Genomic DNA, 22,078 nt, shown 5'->3' with positions numbered 1-22,078 from the left:
CTGCAGTGACCTTTTGTTCTTTGTTGCATTGAAAAGACATTTGGTGGAAAAATTTCAGGTCGCACTCATTTTTAAAAGGTGAAATGTGCTAAGTACCCATGGGGCATAACTCAAACTTCCAGCAAAGTAACACAGGTGAACACTGCTGTGAATTTCTTTTAATGTTATCTTCTTCAATGCTGTATCACTTTCTAATTTTACATTTATTGTGTGCCAATTAAAAAAAAATTACAGAGACAAACACGCTACGCATAACCTCCAATTTTGGGAAGTATTGTAAACCAGCAACAATCCTCTTCAAGGACACAGAACTTCTTTGTATTTCATCAAAGAAAACACTTCTTTGAAGTTTTTCTTTCAAATTCCACTAAAAAAAAATTCCCTTTTCTCGCGCCAAGCCTGGGAACAAGGACATGACCTGTAAAGTCCTACTTTTTTAACATACCACTGGCTATTTCCACTGATGGACTTCTTGCTAAGACATCAGCCCACGTGAGTGACATCCACCAAGTCTCAGACCAGTGCCAGTAGCTGGTTTATAACACCTGGAGTTAGACCACAGCAGCAGTTCAGCTGTGATACCTGCCTGCCGTTACTAACCTCTCATCTGTCTTCAGCTTCTGTCCTAACCTGTAGGCTGCTGCTCTTGCTCAGGCAAACTTTTCTAGGCAAATACAGAACACAGGTTCACAAATGTTCCTCTTTTCCTTCACAGGCCAAAGGTCCATGATCATGGCAGTCTTGCCTTCAAGGTCAAGGACCAAAGATTAGATTTTGCTCTTGGTTGGAAGGTCTGGATACCAAGTGATTCCAGACCTCAAGTGTACATAAATTTGGACAGAGCTTTTTCTTCCTAGATTTGAGAATACCAGATTCCTGTTCCTTGTGGAGTTCTGTGCAGCAAAAATACGTTTGTTTTTTTTTTTTTTTAATATTAACAACAATCTCCAAAACCTGATGCTAGAGTGTTTAATCAGGACCAGTGGGATAGGAGAAAAGGCAGCATTAAAAGCTATCAACATATTCTGAAAAGGCCACAGAAAAGGTCACAAAGTCACCCTTTTTCTGTTCTTATTCAGTGAACACTATTTGTACACTAGCCCGACACAAACTTCAAAGGAAGAAGTAAACATTCATAATATAAAGAAAAATACAAATTAACTGCACAGTAAGAATATGGTCACATTATTACAGTATTTAATTCTTTTGTAAACTATGTAGGTCACAGCCTTATTAATTTTAATGAAGCATTTCACTTTGAGAAGACTTTAGAGAAAACAAGACTAACTCCTTTGAGCAGAAAAATGTTACAGGGATTTTGAAAGATATTTGTGTACCTCATCACAATACTAATGCTAAGCTTTGTTTAATGTAACTAAGCCTTTCCTTTTGAAACAGAAATAGGTGTAACACCAAGCTAAAAAGAGTTTTGTTCTCCTACAAAACACATTCCTGCAAAGATGTAAAAAACTGCTCCTTGCTCAATGAATAAAACAATTTATATACTCTAGGCTCTTAAAAATGCATTTTTGTACCCACTTTCCCCAGGTTGAGCCCTTCATTAAGACACAAGGAGATGGATGTCTGCAGCACCTTTGCCAGCCCAGATAAGTACACGCTGTGCAGAGTAACCCAAATGAAAACAAATAACTATAGTGAGTAATCAAAGACTACTAAAATCCCCATTCATTCCCCATCCCTGGCACCAGCAGAGGCAATTTTGGACTATGACCCTGAATGTGGCTTCCTCTGGATATTGAGAAGAGGGGCCCAAAGGTAGCCATGGGTTCCAGGTGCAGGTGAAGGGTAGAGCAGGCACATTAGCACAGAGAAGAGACAGGCAGTGATGGTCACCATCAGTTCACTGCCAGGTTTGTGCAGTGCCACTTTGACAGTGGTCTACTACTTATGGCCAGCTGCAAAGCACCCAGACTGCTTCCAAAACCAAGACTTCTTCCCTACCCACTGCAAAATATTCCATGTGCTGCATCAGTGACAGGACCAAGGCCAGGCACCCTCCAAATCTGAAGGTGAGACAAGTACTCGTGGTAAGCAGCTGCAGGTGAAAGGAACCTGCCCAGCTCAATGCCAGCAGGGAGAAGGTATGGGGCTGTCTCTCATGGGTTTTACAGGTTTCCAAAAAATGCACCTGGACTACATAAGCTGAGATTTCTTTCTAAGCATCACTGAAAATTGAGGTGGAGGGAAAGATATTTCCATTTTACAGCAACAAACTATAAATATCACAGACTTCCTGCAACAAAACAGGGGGTGAAATGAAGTTAGAAATGGCTTTATTTAAAAAGCATTTCAAATGTGCTTGGCCTAGAGCAGTGTGGCTCACCTGAGACTCCCAGGTGAGTCCCCAGCTCAACCACAGGGATGCCATCAATAAGTCTCCAGACTGACTGTTCTCTGCAGTTTGTGACCAAGCACCAAGAATGAAGAAGAATTTCCTTAAAACCAAAAGGGTTTTGGTTACAAACTGCCCAACCATCTTTACCTTTTCTTCAAAGTCATTATTCCAGACTTGGGCAGAGGATTCAGTGGTTTTTTCTCATACTTTTTTGTGTGTTTCTAGTTTATTACTTCAATTCCAATTCCCCCTGAACTAACAATATTTTGCATCTTGAACTCATCATCACCCTTAAATTATTTTTCACTTCTCTTCTTTGTAATCCAGTTCTTCTGTACTATGAAGACCTGGGGGCAGGACATTATCCTCATTAGGGATGCATTCAAATCCGTAAAGCTAAGTAATTTTGTGTATTCTTTCTCATTAAAATACATGAGACACCAGCCTATTGTATGTATTTTCTGTCCTAAACTTCATCAAGTTTTCTCATGCATGTTTTTTGCTTTATTTCTGTTCCTTAAAAGTATAGAAGTACTCCTGCAAACAAGGTCTGGGAGTTCAAAACAAAAGTTATTTTAATGAGCAGCTTTTATTTTAATGAAAATCTGCCAAAATAAGCTTAAAAATCTTTCTAGTTGTCTCACTGCCTGAAGCTAATTATAGAATTAAGTATTATTGTCTGTATGCACACAAGTGATTTTCTATGACACTTCAAGCTGTTCCCATCCAGAAACATAAAAACATTTTGAGTTAGGGACTGATTGACACAAACTAGATGTGCCTGGGGAGACTTTGTTAAAAGTCTGAACTTCACTTCTTATGCATCCCCACTGCACAAGAATTGCATCTTCGTGCATGGGTAAAAAGCAACTTTCATGTAATTTCTCTGTGAAATTTGAAATATGTTTTAGCTGAAATGAATGAAAAACTAAAGAAATTAGATATACAGATATGTTCTTATGAAAAAGAGTAGCAGTTCAAGACTTTAAAACTCCGTAATTCAGGGATCCTTGGCAAGTCTTTGTTATCTGGTCGTAGGGTTTTTTCATTTTCTTCGCTTCCCCTTTTTTAAATTTTTTTTTACCAGCATTTCTGTTAAAACTTTAATCATTAGATGTCATTTTCTCTCACTTACTGATGGTCTGAACATCACTATTCTCGCTGCATATTGGGAAATCTGGGGTAAAGAACTTACCTCCAATGTCACTGCATCAGTCAGAGATAATACAAGCTGAGTTAACCCAGATCAGAGTTAACCCAAACATTGGTATCTTTGCAGATTAAAAACAAATCACACAAGTGAGAAATCTTTTCTGGTGCCACTACATTTGTGGTTTCCCTGTACAGACATAACAACTTCTCTCCAAACAAGAACTGAGGAAAGGGACTTTAAAACAGAAGCTTTAGTGATTTCCACCTAAACAGCAGTGAGCAGGCTGAGCCCAGCTGCCCTGATGGTTTCTCATCCAAATACCATCAAGCCTGGGACAGGTCAGTTCCAAAGGCCAAACAGCTGTTACAGCTGAACATTGATTAATTTCTGATGGGTCAGTCCACCATGATATGGTAGTAAATGCTCACCTCCTCACAATTCAGATTTAAAAGCACCAAAAACTGTTCTGTGCCTTCCCAACTCCCCGGCAAACCAAGGCTGGTTAGCACATTCTCAACACCCCAAGAACTTGCCATCTCACAACTCATTCAAGCTGCAAATGTCCGTGTTCGCTCGGCAGCTACTGTGAAAAGCACGACATCCCTCAAAAACTTGCAGCACAGGAATCATCCATGCATGAGTCTCACTCACTGCATTTTCCACTGGCAGCTCAGAGCAGCCAGACCACTTTTGTGCACTGGAGCTGCATCTTACTGGCTGCTCAGAGGGGCTGTGGATGTCCAGCCAGAGACAACGCTTGGCTCTGAGCAGGAAGGAGGCAATGTAGGAAGTATTTGCCTGCTCCTACACCCAGATTGCTCCACATACTGTTCTGACGAATGACAGGTTGGTACAACTGTCATATAGACAACACTTCCGATATGATGGGGTTTAGTTCCTTGAAGACACAGTAGTTGGAGCAGAGAGGTGACAGATGGCAATGTCTCAAGTAAGATGACAATGTCCTTAAAAAAAATTCATGAGGAAGTGTGTGTCCCTTTGCAACTTTTTTTTTTTTAATGAAGTAGAGTAAGACTGCTCTCTGAAAGAAGATAGAGAGTGTGAACTGAAAACTCTGCAGGTTAGTGGAAGACAGAGAACATTTTCCTCTCTGAACTATTCCCTTGTCCCTCTTTCCTTAACCAGTTAAGAAGCTTGCCAGTTCAAATCCAAGTACCTCAGACTGCAAGTACAGACAGAGCTGGAGTAGCAGTAAGACAATATTTCAGGAAGTTACCTCAAAACTTCTATCATCAAATCTAATTTACATGTTCAATTATTCGGTCATTATTAGGTTGTTTATTCCTGAGAACAAACATGAAAATAAAGCTTTCCTGCTGGGAGAAAGCTCTAGACATATTGTGGCATTTGAGATTAAATACATTATACATATGCAAAACCACAAATATGTGCATATATCTGTGTCTGTCCGAGGAATGACAAATATTGCAGTCCTGATTTATGGGAAAATTCTGTCTTCAATGAAAGTTGACTTGCTTAGATATGAGAGGAGTAGCTAGACCCTCGGGACTGACAAGTTTATTACACAGAGAGGTGATAAGTAAGTAACATTTCATTAACTCACTCTGAGTAAAAAATGCCCCAAAACACTACCGAAAAATGTAGAATTAAGTTAAATTAATGAGCATAATTAAAGTGAAGCTTTAACGATGAGATCTCTGTTATACTTTTCAAAATCAAACACTAATTCCATCAAAATAATCAGCTAATGAATGCAAATCCAAACACACTTGCTTCAAGAAGTCTTTATAACCAAGGAAAACATATTAATATTTTACATATTATAGGCACAGTATGCTTCAATGCTTGTTTTGACTTACAAGTTTCCCATAGAAAGAGCAGAGTCTATTTACATAAAATAAACAAATATTAAGCTTTCAGAGACTCTATGGCACCTATAAGTAGATCATAATTCAATGACTTCTTATTTTACCTACTTTGCAGAACACTTTTTCTTACAGTCAGGCTGCTTGTCTGACCCACCTGAGGCAAAGCACCACCGAAGGAGCAGCACTGCTTCATAAGGCATTTGCAGCCAATGCCACCACATGTCCTACATCCTACTGATGAAGAAGGATCACTGATCCAACCACACTTTAGGCATCACACTTAGAGATCACACTTGAGGGAGCACTCATCATAATTTTACTTTCTACTTGGCATAATGTAACGCTAACAAAACCCTTAATGCACTCCTAATACTTGCAGCCCATCACAGCAGTTCAGGGATTTAATTATCAATTACTTCAGAGTCAGTTTTATGAGGATTAGTATTATACATGGGCCAAACCACCCAGCTTATCAGTGCTGCTTAACCAGACTGCTGCATTATGAATGGCATGGCAAAGGGGAATAAAATCCTCGTTAAGAGGCACCGCTGCTGCCCTCGATACCGTGCCACAGCGATTTCAGTGTAAGAGCCTCCGCGGTACTGCACACTTCGTCACGGGATAGCAACTGTCTAGATCCTTCTGCTTCCATTACCTCAGGGCAGGACTGATATCACCAGGACTGGAAACTGGATTAAAAGCTCAGCATCAAGCTGCAAGAGATGCTGATTAGCAATCCTGAAGGCAGGCCTGGTATCCCTGACAGAAAAATACCCCTTAGTTCCTGGCTGCTTTTGCTGAAGTTGCCCAAGCTCTCACACCCCACAACACCCGTGAGCAAGTCTTACTGGCTCTGCATCCCAGACACTGCCCATATGTTCATGCATGTTATTTACTCATGTTTGCAAATATGACTCTATGAAAGCTGTGCTTAATCCTGTGTTTCAAACAGTGCAGCAGAACCAATGATGCAGATCAAATACACTGCAAATAATACTACAGCTAACAGCCAAATTAAGGGAAAGTGGTTGAAAAGGGTGTTGGGTACCTTAACACAGGTGGCTAAAAGGTGTCTGGCACTACTATGAGCTCCTCTAATTAACAGCCCAACAGCTCTGGCATGCCAGGGGGTGCTGTCCCATCCATCCCTTCCATGGCAACCAGCAAACCATCTCCGGTCTGCAAGTGTGCTCTGCTGTGGATACAGGCACAGGAATCAATTCTCTGATGCCTCTGCACTCCTATACTAGTCTTGTCTTATCTTCTGTCACCTCAGCCTCTTTCATGAGCAATTAATTATTCTTTTTAAAAGGAAGTATTAAAAACAAAAAAGTCTGGTAAGCTGACCTATGAAGTTATACATTTCTGAGAGAAGGATTAGGGCATTTGAGACAAACAAGGAAAAAGGCTTTAGTCAAGGAAAAGGTGCTTATAACAAAATCTTGACTAGATAATTGGGAAATAAAATAATAAAATAAATAAATGTAAAGAAACCAACATAAGATTTCAGAAGTACACAAAAGATAAGTAAGAGGAGGCACTGAACCAAAGGAGAGCAGTGAAAAGTACTTTGCAACAGAATAAGGTATTGCAGAAAAATTAAACACATTCTTCATCTTTCAAGGAAAATGGAAGGTGAGATGCCAGAAGTGAAAACAATGTGTCCTGGGGTGGACAGTGAAAAACTAGAGACATTAGCAACCTCTCCAGAACAAGTCTTGTGTAATTTAAAATCCATAAAACAGTCAGAGCCCAAAGACCAGATGAGACACACTTTGGGGTCCTGAAAGAGATGACAGACAGATTATTGGACTACTAGGAGTTGTCTTTTATACCCTTTCTGAAACAGCAAGGTACCAAAAGACTAGAGAGGAACAAGCAAAATAACAGTTGTAGGAAGGAAATTATGGAGAGCTATAAATTAAACTTGACCTCCAAAGCAGATAAGGTCCAAACAATAATAAGTGATTTTTTTTTTTAATTTAAAAAATGACCAAAAGATAAAACCTTTTGAGGAATATGAAAACATTAAGAAATACAACTTTAGTGGAAAAGAATCACAGTAACAGCTCGTGCAATTTACTTATGTACACTCCTCATGTACTGGCTTTTTTTTAAAGGCAGTACTACAGACAAAAAATGGAACTGATAAGCTGATCCTTTTCAGATTTTAAAATGTCACATAACATAGAAAATGGTAAATGAATACATGCAAGACAAGCTCCTGTATGGATTAAAAGTGGCTAAGGAAAAGTCATGTCTGCTAGCATCAATGATGGAGGATAATGTGGATAATGGATGGGTGGTGGATGAATAAAAATGAAGGCAGTGCTCATTTCTGAGGATCAGAAAAAAACATTTATTTTGTAATGGGTTCTGTTTGCGTTTCCTCTCTTATCTATCTCCCAAACTGGTTCCTATAACACAAGGGCTTACCCTACTCATATCCTGAACTCACAGACTCTTGCAGTTTCATTTAAATGGAAATTATGATCCAATTACTCTCTGCACCTGTATTCCCATGTTCATTGCTGACTAAACTCAAGTCACAGGGCTGAAATGGTATTTACAACCCAGCCTGCAATCTTGGAGTGTCTCAGAAGTCACATACAGCTGAGTTTGGTCAGCTTCTGCTAATGGCATCAGATAAACTCCACATGCAGGGTCAGATAGTAAAGGATACTGGCAAGAGGCACTGTATTACAGAGAACTTTGATTGCCTGATAAACCCCAAATCCTGTCAACCTGTATTACTGACTGACACTGTCCTCTCAGGGTAAAGTCAAGATGCTCTGGTGCATTTCCATTCTAAATTTTTCTAAATTTCCCCTGCTTCTTAGTATGGACAAATGGACGCTGGGGAGAGATGGTAATAGATTTCAAATACCTGCAAAGAGGAAAAGACCCCATAACTACTCCAGATGAAAGAGGAAGCAAACTGCAACAAAGCGGGTTAGGCAAAACACTAGGGAACACTTTCAACTCAAAAACAGGTAATGCATTGGAGCAGTCCTGCTTTCAGAGGCTTCAAGATCTCATATCAAAGTTTTTTATAAGTAGTTTTTCATGAACAGGTTAAATAAGGATACATCAGAAAGAATCCCATCCTGGGGCAAGAGATCATATGACCTTAAGTGATTAATTAAATTTAGCCCTTATGACTACTTTTAAAAATCTCTGCAGCATTCTAGGCTGTTAAACAGCTGCTACACTTCACTTTGACAATGACTGATTTTCAGTTGTCTCTGAACTTGCTCCTGTGCATTTTTTAAACTTCCACACTTTTCCAGGCTATTAAGGAGTGTCCTGTAAAAGTAATTACTCTCTCTTTCTCGTGACATCAAACACTTCTCCTTCCAGCTCTTCTTGTGCTTTTCCCTCCCCTGTAATTCTGCCCAGGGTCATGCTGAGCTGGGCAGTAGCTAGGAAGAAAAAGGTAAGGGAAGTGTTGTCTCCAAAGAGGTGTACACCAGTCCTTCAGAAAATCAAGATCTCTGCTGCACATTTGAACACTGCCCAGGTTTTCAGAGCACAGTGTGGTGGGGAATGTCAAATCCAGACTGAATGGTGGGGTCTTCATGATGGAAGAAAATGTCCCATTATCTTCCCCAGAACAAAACCAAAGATTTTTCAGGCATTTACAAGGTGGAGGAAGATATAAAGGTGAAAAATGAGAATTATTATTGAAAACTATTCTTTTTTTTTTTGGCAATGACCTGCTAAACAACCTTTGCACAAGTCCCAGACTCCCTAGTCAGCCTTGCTGCAGGACACCTCAAAGGGTGCTCTTGAAGCTTTGTAGGATCAGGTCAAAATGTTGCTCATTTTGTGATTTTTCTGTCTCAAAAAAAGGTATCTTATTGGTGACAACACTATAGGGAAAGGAAAGAAAGTTCATACTTTACCTGAAGCATCAGGATGGTAGAGGCTGGGAGCACTTGTTATTTCTCCTTGCTGATGGAGACAACTCCCTGAGGATCTTTGACTCGCAATCAGAATCCTGCTCTTGGCAGATGGCAACCTGGACACTGCACCCAGCCCCAGCTGTGGCTTCAGGATCATGGCAGATCGATAAAAGCTTGGTGGCACCTCATAGTGGGTGTATGGTGGAGTGCAAAATTCATCTTTTGCAGGTCTTTCTCCAACCTGCAGAAAAATCATTCACACAGATATTACGCAACAAATCAATAAACCCAGACAATATGGAGCTCCAAATTGCTTATAAAGGCTAAATTTCCCTCCTTGTGAATCTGGTCCTCAGAGCACTGCAAACTTTCAAAAATTTATGGTCTAACTAATATGAATTGCTCTTCAAAAACATGCATATTACACTCTCAATATGCAACTACACCCAAATAAAGAATTGATGCCTTCTTCAAAAGAAAATGGACAAACGGAAGACCTTCAATTAGTGAAAATGAGGGTACTGTTAAGTCATGAAAAGTTATACTATTTACAGAGGTAGATATACTAAGAGACTGTGTAAATGGAATTTTTATTAGAAGTTATTTAAAATATTCTTGCCCAGTTCTGGTTGAAGTTGGTTTTGACTTAGATAACTAAAAATAAAGCTGGAGGTGTTTTAGGTACATTTTATCAGAGAAATTTTACTGCCAAATAATTTCTGTGACCAAAAAAAAAAAAAAAAAAGAACCCCTAGTATGTTCTCACTGCAAAATGCTCATTGTAATCTGTGCCCCTCTAATTCCTGGAAAGAGACCTGGTTGTGGACATGAGCACAGTTCTCTAACTTATGCTTTCAGAGGCCTGTTGAATATTCCAAATCAGATCTATAAAACCCTTATGCCCATGAGAATCGGAGAAAAAAACTATCAGATTTGCAAATGTGAAACCTTTGCTATTTATCACAAATAGATGCTGCTTTGTTAAAATCACTGTCAAATCTCTCAGTATTTTAATGGGCATTTACTGTATGAACAGCAGAGTAAGTCCCAAGATGGAAGTGTTTCCAGCTCATAGCTGGCTCAGAGCACTGAACTTGCACTCCAGGAATGATCTGGTTCCGTGATTCAGCCCTTGCGTCTTTGTGCATTCAGGCCGGTCTCTGACTCCCACTTTTCTGTGCTGCTTCATGACTCAGGACAAGAGTTTAGAATTTTCATATCTCACATTCGCAAAGAACTGTTTGCTCTTCTGAGTAGAGTCCAGATTCTTCACTGTTTTCTTATAAAATGCAATATCATCATAATGTAGGAAGGACCTATGAATATTTTTTCAGTCATCCCATTTAGGCCATGGGAAAAGAAAAAAAAGTGTAGGAAATAGGAAATCTGAACTAAATTTGTTTAAAAATTAATCAAAAAGTGCCACAGGCTACCTAGGAAGAAATGTAACTGCCAATTAATTAACTCTGCTGTAAGTTATGATGCATATAATATGCCAAATCAATTTCTATTTAGCAATTATAAGCATTAGAATATGCACTTCAACATTGCCTATAAAAGCTTTGATCCTAGCTCCTTCAAGAGCTTTAATCCTAATTTAGCAAATCTTTAATATGCTAAGAGACAAGATTGGCCTTAAACTATGAAATATAGAAGAATATTGGAGGTCTTTGCACAGGAACTAGGAGGGCAGATGCAACAAACATTGAGCTTTATAGTTTCACCCTATATTTTTTCCTCCGTTTGCAGTCCTATTTCCTGCCATTAGATCTTCCTCTTTCCTTTTTTATTATACTCCTATGACCTATTTAAAGTTAGGATGCAGTTTTTTGCTGTATAATATGAATGATTCTGCAGACTTGGACTGCAGATGTCTGGCTTCTTACTTTCAGTTTCTAGATATGAGATTGTTTTTCTGGATAAGCCTCAGTTATCTTCTCTCTCCTTGATAAATTTATTTCCATCAGATTACACTATGCACACTATAATTTCATAATTAAATGAAAGTTAAGCACCAATGCCAAGTATTTCAGTATAAGGAAAAGATAAAACCTCTAAATACAGAAAATAAGCATTTTTTATAAACTGGGTCAGTTTATTCAAATCTTCTCTCACCCCATTTCTTTTTCTTTATTGACAGTATGCTAAGAGTAACAGAGAAGGGCAACAAACATGGACACAAACGAAATCAATCACAAGCATAAAACCTCTTATCAGAGTCCTTCTCAAGAAGAAGGACTTAGAGTAGAATCATTTAAATTGGAAAAGACCCTTAAGATAAACAAGTCCAACTGAATCTGTCCAAATATCTCTCAATAATTAGATGCTATTTCTTGAAGATCCCAGTTTTGGAGGACATGAACTTGTCATGAAGATACACTATTTTTTCCATTCAATTTAACTATGAATTCATGAAGTGCAAAATTCAACTGGTCTCAATAGGATTGTATAAAATTATTGCCATTCTAAAGCTCTTCAGAAAGATGTGGATTAATATGACCCCTGTTAGCACCCTGTACTAGGTTTTTGTATGAGAGACTTCTAGGGAAATGATCTGTTGCAGCCTGCCCACCAAGAAGGTCAGCCCGGAGTTTTCTTCTGTGGGGCTGTCTGCTCATTACCTACACACCCATGAATGGATTTGTTAAAATGAGCCAGAAAAGTCCTCAACAAATACTTTGAGCATACAGGAATTTCCACAGGCTGGGTATTCCTGAGCAGAGCTGGCAGCATGGCCAGCAGGTATAGATGCCCAACGCTTTCCTTCATGTTACTTTGTTTATAACATCATCAAACACTAATGCCTCGAGGAAGAATTTGCTTGTCAAGCACCTGCTTCAGGCAACTCCTTGGGAAAAGAATTTGCAACATCAGTTCAGGCAGTTCAAATAACAGGATCAAGGGAAGAAACTTTTGGTTTGACTATATATAAAACAACTTCCCCAAGTCCTTTATACCTCAGCAGGCTTTTTGTTTAAACAGACTTTAGTCCATCCTTTCTGGACCACAGTGATGTCCGTACTGGGAAACAGACCCAAAAAGGTAGTTGAATGGGGCAGGCACAGTCTTGGTGAGGCAGGCAGGAGAGCTGGTGATCAGTAGACCTTCTTACAGACCCTCACCAGATCAGAGCTCTTGGCATCAGCCATAAAACAGTGAATAAAGTGGCCAGTCACCACTCTCTGACAGTGCACAGCCTGTATGGGGGAGCTCTCCATCTGCAGACCAGGCTGATCCATGCTGGTCCTTGGCAGCAGCCTCTGGGTGAGCACGCTCCAGCAGAGCTGGATCCTGAGCTGGGAAGCCTGCTCCCAGTCCAGCAGTACAAACAACCTGTCCTGAGCATTGGAGGCCATGGCATTCCACTGTTCAGTTCACTAGGACAGGTACAGTCTTAGGGTCCCTGTAACTTGATTTGCCCTGTAACTTCCCAGAGGCAATTGGGAGAACAAAGAGCCCACAAACACCTGCTAGTGCTGACTAGAAGGGGGCGAGGTCCACAATGAGATGGGAAGCCCACATTGTGGTCAAGGATGTGGACAGCAGTACCTGTCCTGGAAAAGGACTGGTTTTCTTAAGCATTTTGCATTTCACCTTGAGAGGTTTTCTTTTTTTTTGCCCATTCAGCCTTAACCCAATTCCACTATGGACCCAACCCCTCAGCACAGCTGGACTGCCTTCACGCTGGAGTTGGGATTTTCCTCTGAGCTGCCCCAAGTGGGCTTTGGCACAGGCAGCTCAAGAAGCCCTGCAGGCTTCCCTCTGCACAGAGGCAGCCCTCGAGTTTTTCTCATGGAGTTCTCCAAGCCTTTTCTTGGAGTCTCCTGCCCAAGACAGTACCTTCCTATTTCTTCTACACCTGGCACCCAGAGGGATATTTAATTGTTCCTACCACTTAGGTGAATGATGCTTAGAGATTACAGCTATTACAGCTGTCATAGCTATATAAGGAGCTACAAAATGCTAATCAAAGCTCTCCAAAGATAATACTGGATGTGTGAAATAGGTCAGTCTGGGATTTTTGTCTCTAACCAAGACAGTGGCCATCGTGCCAGAGTCTCCTTGTCTCCAAAACCTCTGAGTCTTCCACATCCTCCCTTCAGCTCAGTGATTTGGATCCATTTCAATGCATCCTAATTGTCTTCTTTTGGATTGCACATCACTCATCTGCTACTAACCCATACTGTGCACAGCTGCTCTTTTAAGCATCTGTTCACCTTTATGGATTGATCATTTTCCTTTCTCTTGATTCATACTGAACCAAATCAGGCCCCTTTGTATTCCTCCAGCTGGCAGGACAGTCAGGTTTTTAAGGTGGCAGTCCAAGAAAGCAGATTCCATCTTCTGCTATCAACTCCTGAATCCTGGTCTAATGCAAACTCATAATGCAAGCCACACTTGGACTTTTTCTTCTCAGCCTCTTCTCCAGTCAGTCCAGCTTCTCTGAAGAAGTAGCTTGCTTGTGTTCAGATATTCCCTCGTTGAAATACCCACCAAAAGTCATATTTCTTGGAGGAATAGGGGAAGATTCTCTCCAGCTCATAGGTGTCCTACTTCTAACTGTAGTCTGGAGAAAATCACACTGCAGACTTGCCACAAGCTGAATCCTTCTCATGCTAAAAACAGTCCTCAGCAGCACTCAGAAATCTGTCCTTTGTTCACTGATGTGTCTGCTGGTCCTGCCTGGTTACCTGAACCGCAACTCTCACAGACACCCATGGTCTCCAGAGGGTCATGCCACACTATAAACAGTCAAACAGCCAGTGCACAGTCTGGGTCATTTTGGCTTTCATTCCATTGCCATGCATTCAACAGTAGTAACCTAGTTATTTTCTCTCAACTTACAAGGCAATTGTCAAAATATACTAATGATGGCTGGAATAGACAATCTCACAAAGACATCAGTAATTCATTCCCTGGACATAAAATACAAGGGACAGAGCTGAAAACTGAAGTTAAAGGAAAAAGGACAGCAAGCACTGTTCTTTCTGTGTTTGTGATGAGAAACAACTGTAATCTTTGCTCGCTTCAGTAGGTTTCTGGTTAGTATGCAATATGTGTCAATCTACACTCACACACTGTATTGTAATTTGGGTATTTGCCAGGTTTTGACTGCCAACACTGTCACTAATTTTTTTATTGCAATGCAGTTCCTTGGATCTATACCATATGTAGAATGAGGTAGGGAGTAATGCCACAGGACACAGAGCAAAAAACCCTCTTTTTTAAAGACTCATTCAAATAAAATCACTTGTTTTATCTTCAGTTTTTATATGAAAAGCTTGGTTGTTGAACTACCTCAGGTCCCAAGCAGTAGATGCAAGAGCACATGACAAACACAGCTTGCTCTTCCCTGTATTTCCTCCACCTACCAAGCAAGCTCATCCTTCCTCCACTGTGCTCACCTCCCAGAGGAGATTTCGGGAACCCAAGGCTCCTGCCCAGTTTAGCAAGGCAGAAACACAGTGAGATATCTGGAGCCAGAGGCGTCTAGAAGGACTTCCATCACATTTTGGCTGCTTAGGATGGCTTTCCGGGGAAAAGAGGAAATCTTTTATCAGGGGCAGGTCAGTGTAAGAAACAGCATTAAAATTAGTCAAAAGTAAATCTTCTTTTGTTTTATATACATAATCCAAAAAGAGCTCTGATAGTCCCTGGGTTTCCATACAGCTAAACAAAATGGAATTAGTTTAGACCTCTAGTGCTCTGTCTACAAAAAACCTGCCAACTTTCCCATTAGGAAGGAAGAGTCTCTATGGGCAAATTGCAATCATTTCCCAAAGCTATTCTTCAGGAGGCAAAAAAAAAAAAAAAAAATTAAATTCAGCATGTATTTTTCTTTCTAAACATCCCTATTTATAATACCAGCAGGTGATCAATATGCTGGAAAATACTGGAAGAACACAGTAAACAACTTCCAGTAACAGCTAAGATAGCACAACAGGGTCAGTGCCAGAAACAGTTAGTAAGTTTATTCCTAATGATCACACATTGTTTCAGGATTTATTTCTTATTTGAGGTTTGAGAACTAACTTCTGGCAGCAGCAAATGAGTAAATGATTGTGAAACTGTGTCTTTCTGGCTGCTAAGGGTCCACTCCGGCTAGCTGTGTACCCCAGGCCACACGGTCTTACATGGACAAAAGTAAAAGATGAGAAATGCTCTGCTCCACGTGGGGAAGGGTCCTCTGTTTATTGACTTGAGAGGGGACACCTCAGACTCTGGAGACCCCCCCCAGGCAGAAAAGACGTTCCCTTCTTGTGGGAGACTTTTATACCCGAGGGAACGGGGGTGGGGGGAAGAGGACTGCAGCCAACGGGACACCATTGAGGGGGGGTGAGGGGAGGGGTAACCAGGGGACAGACCACCAGGGGGTACAGGGCACAGGGGTGGATGAGGGAGAGACCATGAGATGGGAGAAGGGAATAATAAACCATGTGATATAACATGAGCTATTTCGTGCAATATAAGGACTACTCAGTGCAAATTTCAAATCACTCAGTGCAAAACAACAACTAAGTAAACTATTTAGTGCAATACAACAAATGATCACCACTTGGCACACAAAAGCAGCTGTCTAAGCCGCAGAAACTTACCTCCTGCAGAAACTTCTCGCTCATCGGACCAAAGTGATGACCTGGGGGCCTAATTCCTGACACTACTAGTCCAGAACCAAAGAGCCTTGGCTTCTGGAGGTCAGGTTTATATTTGTCATACAGGATGCTGGTGGGCTTCGCCTCCCCTCCGCTGGATGCCTTTTGCTCCGCAGGGATGGGCACGCTGCACGCGGGGCTGTCGAAGGGCAGCCCTGCTGGCGCGAACAAAGGGTCCAGCTGCTCTATGGAACGAGGGTTTCTCCTAATGTAAGTGATGATTTTAGGTCTCACAGGTTTGGGCCGGGGGATGGCAGGTTTCATCTCAACACCTTCTTCCAGCTTTTCACTGCAGTCACTGTCCACGCCAGCCTTATCTGTGAGAGAGCCCTTGGGGTGGACCAGGATAGGTTTTGGGATGGCGCTGCTGCAAGCAGTCTTGATAGGCACTTTAGGGGATAAGTTTAACAACTGCGTGCTGTCAGTGGGAGGTAGGACTGAGGAGGGTGACAGTTTGTCATCATGAAGTGCATAAAGGTCCTTCAAATTACTGTTTGATAGCGTGGGCTGACCATTAACATCCGGCGTTGCCATTGGGCGCACAGGAGTTGGGACACATAAAAAGACATCAGCCTTTGTTGGAATGTTACAGCTCTCTGGTGCTTCCTCTGGAGGATGTTTCTCTACATTAGCTGTTTCTTTACTTGAAACTGAAACAGTTGAGGTTTCCACATCCCTGCTGAGACTGTCAGGTTGTTGGTTTGACACCGTCTCTGCACTGCACGCTCTTTGATGATCTGGGGGATCAGAAGCAGGCACAACAGCATCCTCAGTGCTTTCTTTGACTAGCATCAGTTTATTCTCATTAACTTCCAAGGGTTTGCTGTCGGGTGGATTAATATCATGTATAGGAGATATCTGTTCACCAACTGTTTCAGCACAACCTGTGTCAACTTCATGCAAATTTTTGTTTTTTCTCAGTGTCACTTTGACGCTGGATTTACTACCGCAGGTGAGTGGAAATATTTTTTCCATTTCCTCATCAGTAAAATATTCCTCACCAGCCTGGCTGGTTGCCCTGCTGTCATTGTCATTGCTTCCTCTTCCTTCCCTACTGATGGAGATGTTATCATTTTGCAATTTATCATCAGGATGAGTTACTACCTGGCTTGACAATGGGTTCTCTACTCTATTACAGGTGTCGTGAAAATGGGATACTTGAAATTTTGACATGTCAGACCCAGAGCTTTTCTGTTCCTGCACTGCTGTATTTTCAGCTCTTGGACACCCCAGGAACTCTACCAGCATAATTCTCTCTATCTTTTGTGGACAATTATTTTTATATTGTAGAGATGGTGCAGTCCTAAGCTCCAGTTTTTTACTTTTATCACCCTGACCTAATTGTGCTTCTGATTTACTAGCAACCTCATTGAGCTTAACAGTTGAAGTTTGAGAATGAGAAGTATGCAATGTGCTTTCAATGCTAACATTTGGTACGTTTTCTGGTTTACTTGTTTTCTTGTTCCCTGAGGTAGATGGTGTGGAATAAAATACAGTCTTTTCCTCTGAGGTATTGTCAAGTGGACAAAACACCATTCCAAGAAAATGATCCATGGATGTTTTTTGGGATTTCTCTGTACTTCCTACCAAGTGGTGAGACCTGTCAATGGAGTCCAATGATGCAGAAAGCAGACGTTTGCACGACACGCGACCAATACCGTCTTTTGCAAATGTTTCAGGCTGAGGAGAAAATTTACTTGGTCTTCCCAAGGAAAGCCTTTTTATTCTCTCCACCTCCACAGTCCTGGACATTTTTCCCTTAGGAAAGTTCTGGGTAAAGTCAATATTGCCTTTGGAGACAACCTCCAGGTTGGCATCATTTGTGCTACTTTTTAAATTGGACAGACTTTGTCCTCGGCTAATCCTGATATGCCTTGATATATCCTTAGCTTCGCTGGTCCTACAATCTTTCCCCATTTCCCTGCTTGTGGTGGAGGGCAGCTTACTTTCCTGTGCACTGGTGTGACAGGTTCGAGAGTCTTTGAAGGTCAGAAGTTTATTCTGCTCTGTAGGCAGATGAGTCACTTTCTCTGTTCCTCCAGAGTATATATTCCCACTCTCATCTGTCAAATCATGTTTCTTAGCATCCCCGTCAGTGGTTCTTACTTTTGTTACAATTTGGTTGGCATTGGTATCCCCAACATTCACTATGCTTTCATTGTTGTTTCTTATTTCACTGCGGTTGTCCTGAAGCTGGGAATAACACGACTTGTTTGGAATTAATGGAGCACTCATTTTGAAACTCCAGGTGACTGCTTTTTTTTTTTTTTTTTTGGCAGTTCTAATTAATGAGAAGGTGTTTTTCCCTATCAGGTTAACTTTTATGCATGCTTCAGTTATATATTTAAATTAGAACTGATCAGTAGAAAATTCATCATCAGAAGGCTTGAAGTCTCTTCTCAGAGTCACATTTTTCTGCTGCTCAGCTGTTGTTTCTGCAGCTTCTGGACCTAGGAAATCTTTATGATATGCTGTAGACAGGTTCAATAAAAGCAAAATAGATCTGCCAAGTTCCCTCTGAATGAGAGCCAGTTAATCCAGCCAACCTAAGGGGAAAAAAAAAACCCAAACACAAATAAAACAAAAACCCAAACAGACAACATTACAGTGATGTCAGGAATCATGCTAACTAAATCAAACTTAAAATCAACAGCACTCCCAGGTGTAACCCCAGGGCAGAGTGTTTTCAAACACTTTAAATGCTGTTTCAATTACAGCTTTGCTCCCAGCAAAAGTTCTTAGAGTAGCACAGATCTCTGGCTTGAGAAGTTACAGAGCAAATCTGTCCTGGTTAGAGGAGTAGTTGTTACTGTTTTTAAGCACACAGGTTTACAATTGGAAATAGACAGAAAATAGCCAGGCGAGGGTGGGATGCAGTCTTGAGGGTCTAAACATTTGCATATTGCTTCAACAATTATTACACCGAGAGTGGCTACTGAAGCATTTAAAGCATTACTGTATAGATTAGTCATACATAATAAAATTCCAGGTCCACAGAAGTTGTTTATGGGTTTCTCTCCTTGCCTTGTAGAAATCACTGCTGTTCTTGTGCCGACACCCCATCCCCTTCAACATTTCCTAGCCAGATCTATAGATTCCAAGAAAGCAAAAGCTATGGCTGGAGGCCTGCAAAGAAAAACTGTATTTTTTCTGAGACAGATGAATGTGTGTATTTTTAAATATAGAGGATTATACACCAATCCCAATACAGTGCATCTCTTTTTGTCTCCCTCACACGTTTGGCTTCAGGAGCTCAGATTTGGTCCTCTATCACCTCCAACAAGATGAAGGTGAGATTTCTGTCTATTCCATGCCTAAATTCACTCTGAGATATTTCTTGTATCCTGTGTGTTCATACCCTTCATCATAAAGGAACATGGATACTGGAAACTGGAACATGCTCCACATTTCCCAGACGATAGAATTCAAAACACTTGTGATACTGCCAGGTGTGCTGGCTTTCTAGCCAGGGGCTCACAGGGGCACTAACTAGAAGTGCAGAATAAGTCCAGTGCTCTGTCTACAGTATCTGGGTGCCAGGCTGGGTCCCTGTGTTCATTGAAAGCATCTTCACACACAGTGTGCAGAGAGACCATGCTGGTGTGCTTCAGAGACCAGACCAAGCACTTTGACTCAATGCTACTAGTACAAATTTATTACCATAAAGGTCAGGAAAGACCTGGCCCCCCTCAAACACAGGGCTCTGCTCAACCTCAGGATGCTGCCAGTTGAGACTAACCCCTTAAAGCTGACAAGGAGGGACTCTATGCACACGACATTCCAATTTAATCTCTTCTTTTGACATCCAGCCTCAGATTAGGGATGTCAAAGGCTTGAAGAATCCACTACATTCTTACAATTAACAAAAATACAATTACCCAAAGATATTTTCTTTTCTTGCAGAATATTGCCTGCTTAACTTTGTAATGTGTTTTATGACTACCATTACAATAACTATACTCCTTGTATATAATACAAGGTTCCATTCTGCTATAGAACATACAGGACTCCTACTAAATTAATATAAAAATAAAATGTATTTTCCTATTAGGGAATACAAACTTTGGCGCTTGGTTCAGTCAATGTGTTGAACATTTACATACTGTGATAGGCCCGTTTGGAAGTAAGATACATGGTTTTGTGTTACATTTGGGACCTTAGATTTGATCATTCTTCTGTAAATAGCTGCTATTTAAGAAGCTTTGGCTTGGGTTTTCTGCAAGATAGTTTATTTTAAATGGCACTGTCCAGACTCAACTTCACTATGCTCTTTGGAGTCAGTGAGATTAAAAGACTCAGCTGTGTCTGGGTTCTGCTGGCTCTTCCTCTATTTTTTATTACTCACCTCTCTTGACTGATGTTGGCTGACATACACACATCTGAAGTCACTCCCTGCTGTGCAAGAATGCTCTGAGATGAGAGGGACATGAACCTACTAACTCTTCAGATGCCCTCCTCAGAACAGAAGGGAGTAAGAGGAGTCTCAAGCCCAACAAAGACAACACTACGTCACTTAGCAGCATATCACTAGGGACTCTGGACAAGAGACATGTCTGCAATCTTCAAGACTGAACTTGGTACATGTAAGGATTTATATGGATAAAATTTTCTTGATACTGTATAATGTAAAAATATCCCCTCTGAACCACTGAGAGTATAAAATGAAGTCATAGCTCTCCATGTCACAGCATCTTGGCAGGATCTATAACTGTATTTGTAGAGGAAAAAAAACCAAAACAAAAACCCTTTACAAAGTGATGTGAACATGCTAGACAGTGGAACAAAATTATATCCACCAGACTAAGTTTAGCTATGAATCCCACAGGGAGAAGAAAAGTTCAAGGAGCCAGAAACACAATTAAATACTTCTGTTTAACTCCAGCCATATCAGGTTCCTTCTAAGATGTCTATCTCTTACGAGACTCTATTTTAAACCTGAGCCCATTTAATGATGATCTAGGAAAGAAGCCTACAAGAGTTTCTTCCCATCTGATATTGCAGTTCCTCCGCTGCGCTCCAAGTTACATTTGGCCAGGAGGTCTCACCCTAACCTCTGGAGACATCAAGAGGAAGGAGAAGCTGAGCTGGATAATTTTTGCCCCAGGACACGCAGCAGGGACTGCATCAGCAGAGCTCAAGTTTGTAAAATAAAACTGGCTGGAAAAAGAACGCAGCAGCCTGCTTCTGAATAGTAACAGCAGTGCTTTTTTTTTTTTTTTGGTTAAGCAAGCAGTGTAGAAATACTGTTATCCTCAATAGGAATTGAAAAAAAGAAAAATTGTGAAGAATTCCACAATACTGGTTGTTTGTTCTGTTTTCAATTTGCCACAAAATTAGAACAGCAATAATTATGAGATATGCAAAGGAATTATCAAAGCACGTGTACAAATAAAAATGGAAATAAAGAAATAAAACCTGAAACATGTTGAAAATTTTGCTTCCTCTGTAAACATTTCCTAATGCAGGTTGTTACAGCTGCTTACCCATCCCAGCACTGAGAGTCTAAACCTAGAATATTTACAGCAAGATACACCAAAACCATCTGGGTGTTCTGGTAACACTGTGCATGGCTTAGACTGATTGCTTTTTCAGTACCATGTGTATGAGAAGCACCTGAACACTTCATTAACCATCTGCCACTGAACTGATGCCTCTTGCTACTATCATAAAACAAAACAAAACAAACCAAACCGCAAACAATGAGTTTGTGGATTGCTGGGGCAGAGCCAGTAGCCTGAGAAAGGTCAGCCATTGGCCAGCATCCCCCGTCCAGCTGTCCACTCCTGCAAGGCAAAAGCTCGCAACCCAGTGGGGAAGTGGGTTGTGCTGCCCAAGAAATAGGATTACACAGGCAGGTTCTTCATCTGGAGCAGAGAGGGTGCAGCCTTTTAGTACTTTGAGGGAGCTTATAAAAAGTAGGGAAAATGATTTTTTACAAGAGCAGATATTTATATGACAATGAGAAATAGTTTTAAATTAAAAGAAGAGAGATTTAGATCAGATATTAGGAAAAAATTCCTTTCCACTGTGAGAGTGGTGAAGCACTGGAATAGGTTGCCCAGAGAAGTTGTGGTTGCTTCATCCTTGGAAGTGTGCAAGGCCAGGCTGGACAGGGCTTTGAACAGCCTGATCAGTGGAAAGGGTTCCTGCCCACGGCAGGG

At 41.0% G+C, this 22,078-nt stretch overlaps 1 protein-coding gene across 16 annotated transcripts in view; it reads right to left on the bottom strand.

Annotated features, from left to right (window-relative positions):
* The window catches only part of MTUS2 (microtubule associated scaffold protein 2), a 271,533-nt gene that overhangs the window by 148,452 nt on the left and 101,003 nt on the right, over positions 1–22,078 (bottom strand). For all 16 annotated transcript variants that reach the window (XM_038152134.1, XM_038152123.1, XM_038152163.1 and 13 more), the window contains 2 exons: positions 15,861–18,463; positions 9,265–9,505 (listed from right to left, as the gene is read on the bottom strand). In XM_038152134.1, coding sequence (XP_038008062.1) covers positions 9,265–9,505; positions 15,861–18,152 — 2,533 coding nt within the window. In that variant the 5' untranslated portion in view covers positions 18,153–18,463. The remainder of the gene's footprint in view (positions 1–9,264; positions 9,506–15,860; positions 18,464–22,078) is intronic.

The sequence above is a fragment of the Motacilla alba genome, chromosome 1 (assembly GCF_015832195.1).
Source record: "Motacilla alba alba isolate MOTALB_02 chromosome 1, Motacilla_alba_V1.0_pri, whole genome shotgun sequence".
Lineage (NCBI taxonomy): Eukaryota > Metazoa > Chordata > Aves > Passeriformes > Motacillidae > Motacilla > Motacilla alba.
Note: the sequence above shows the minus strand (reverse complement) of the source record. Positions and strands in the feature narration are given on the sequence as shown.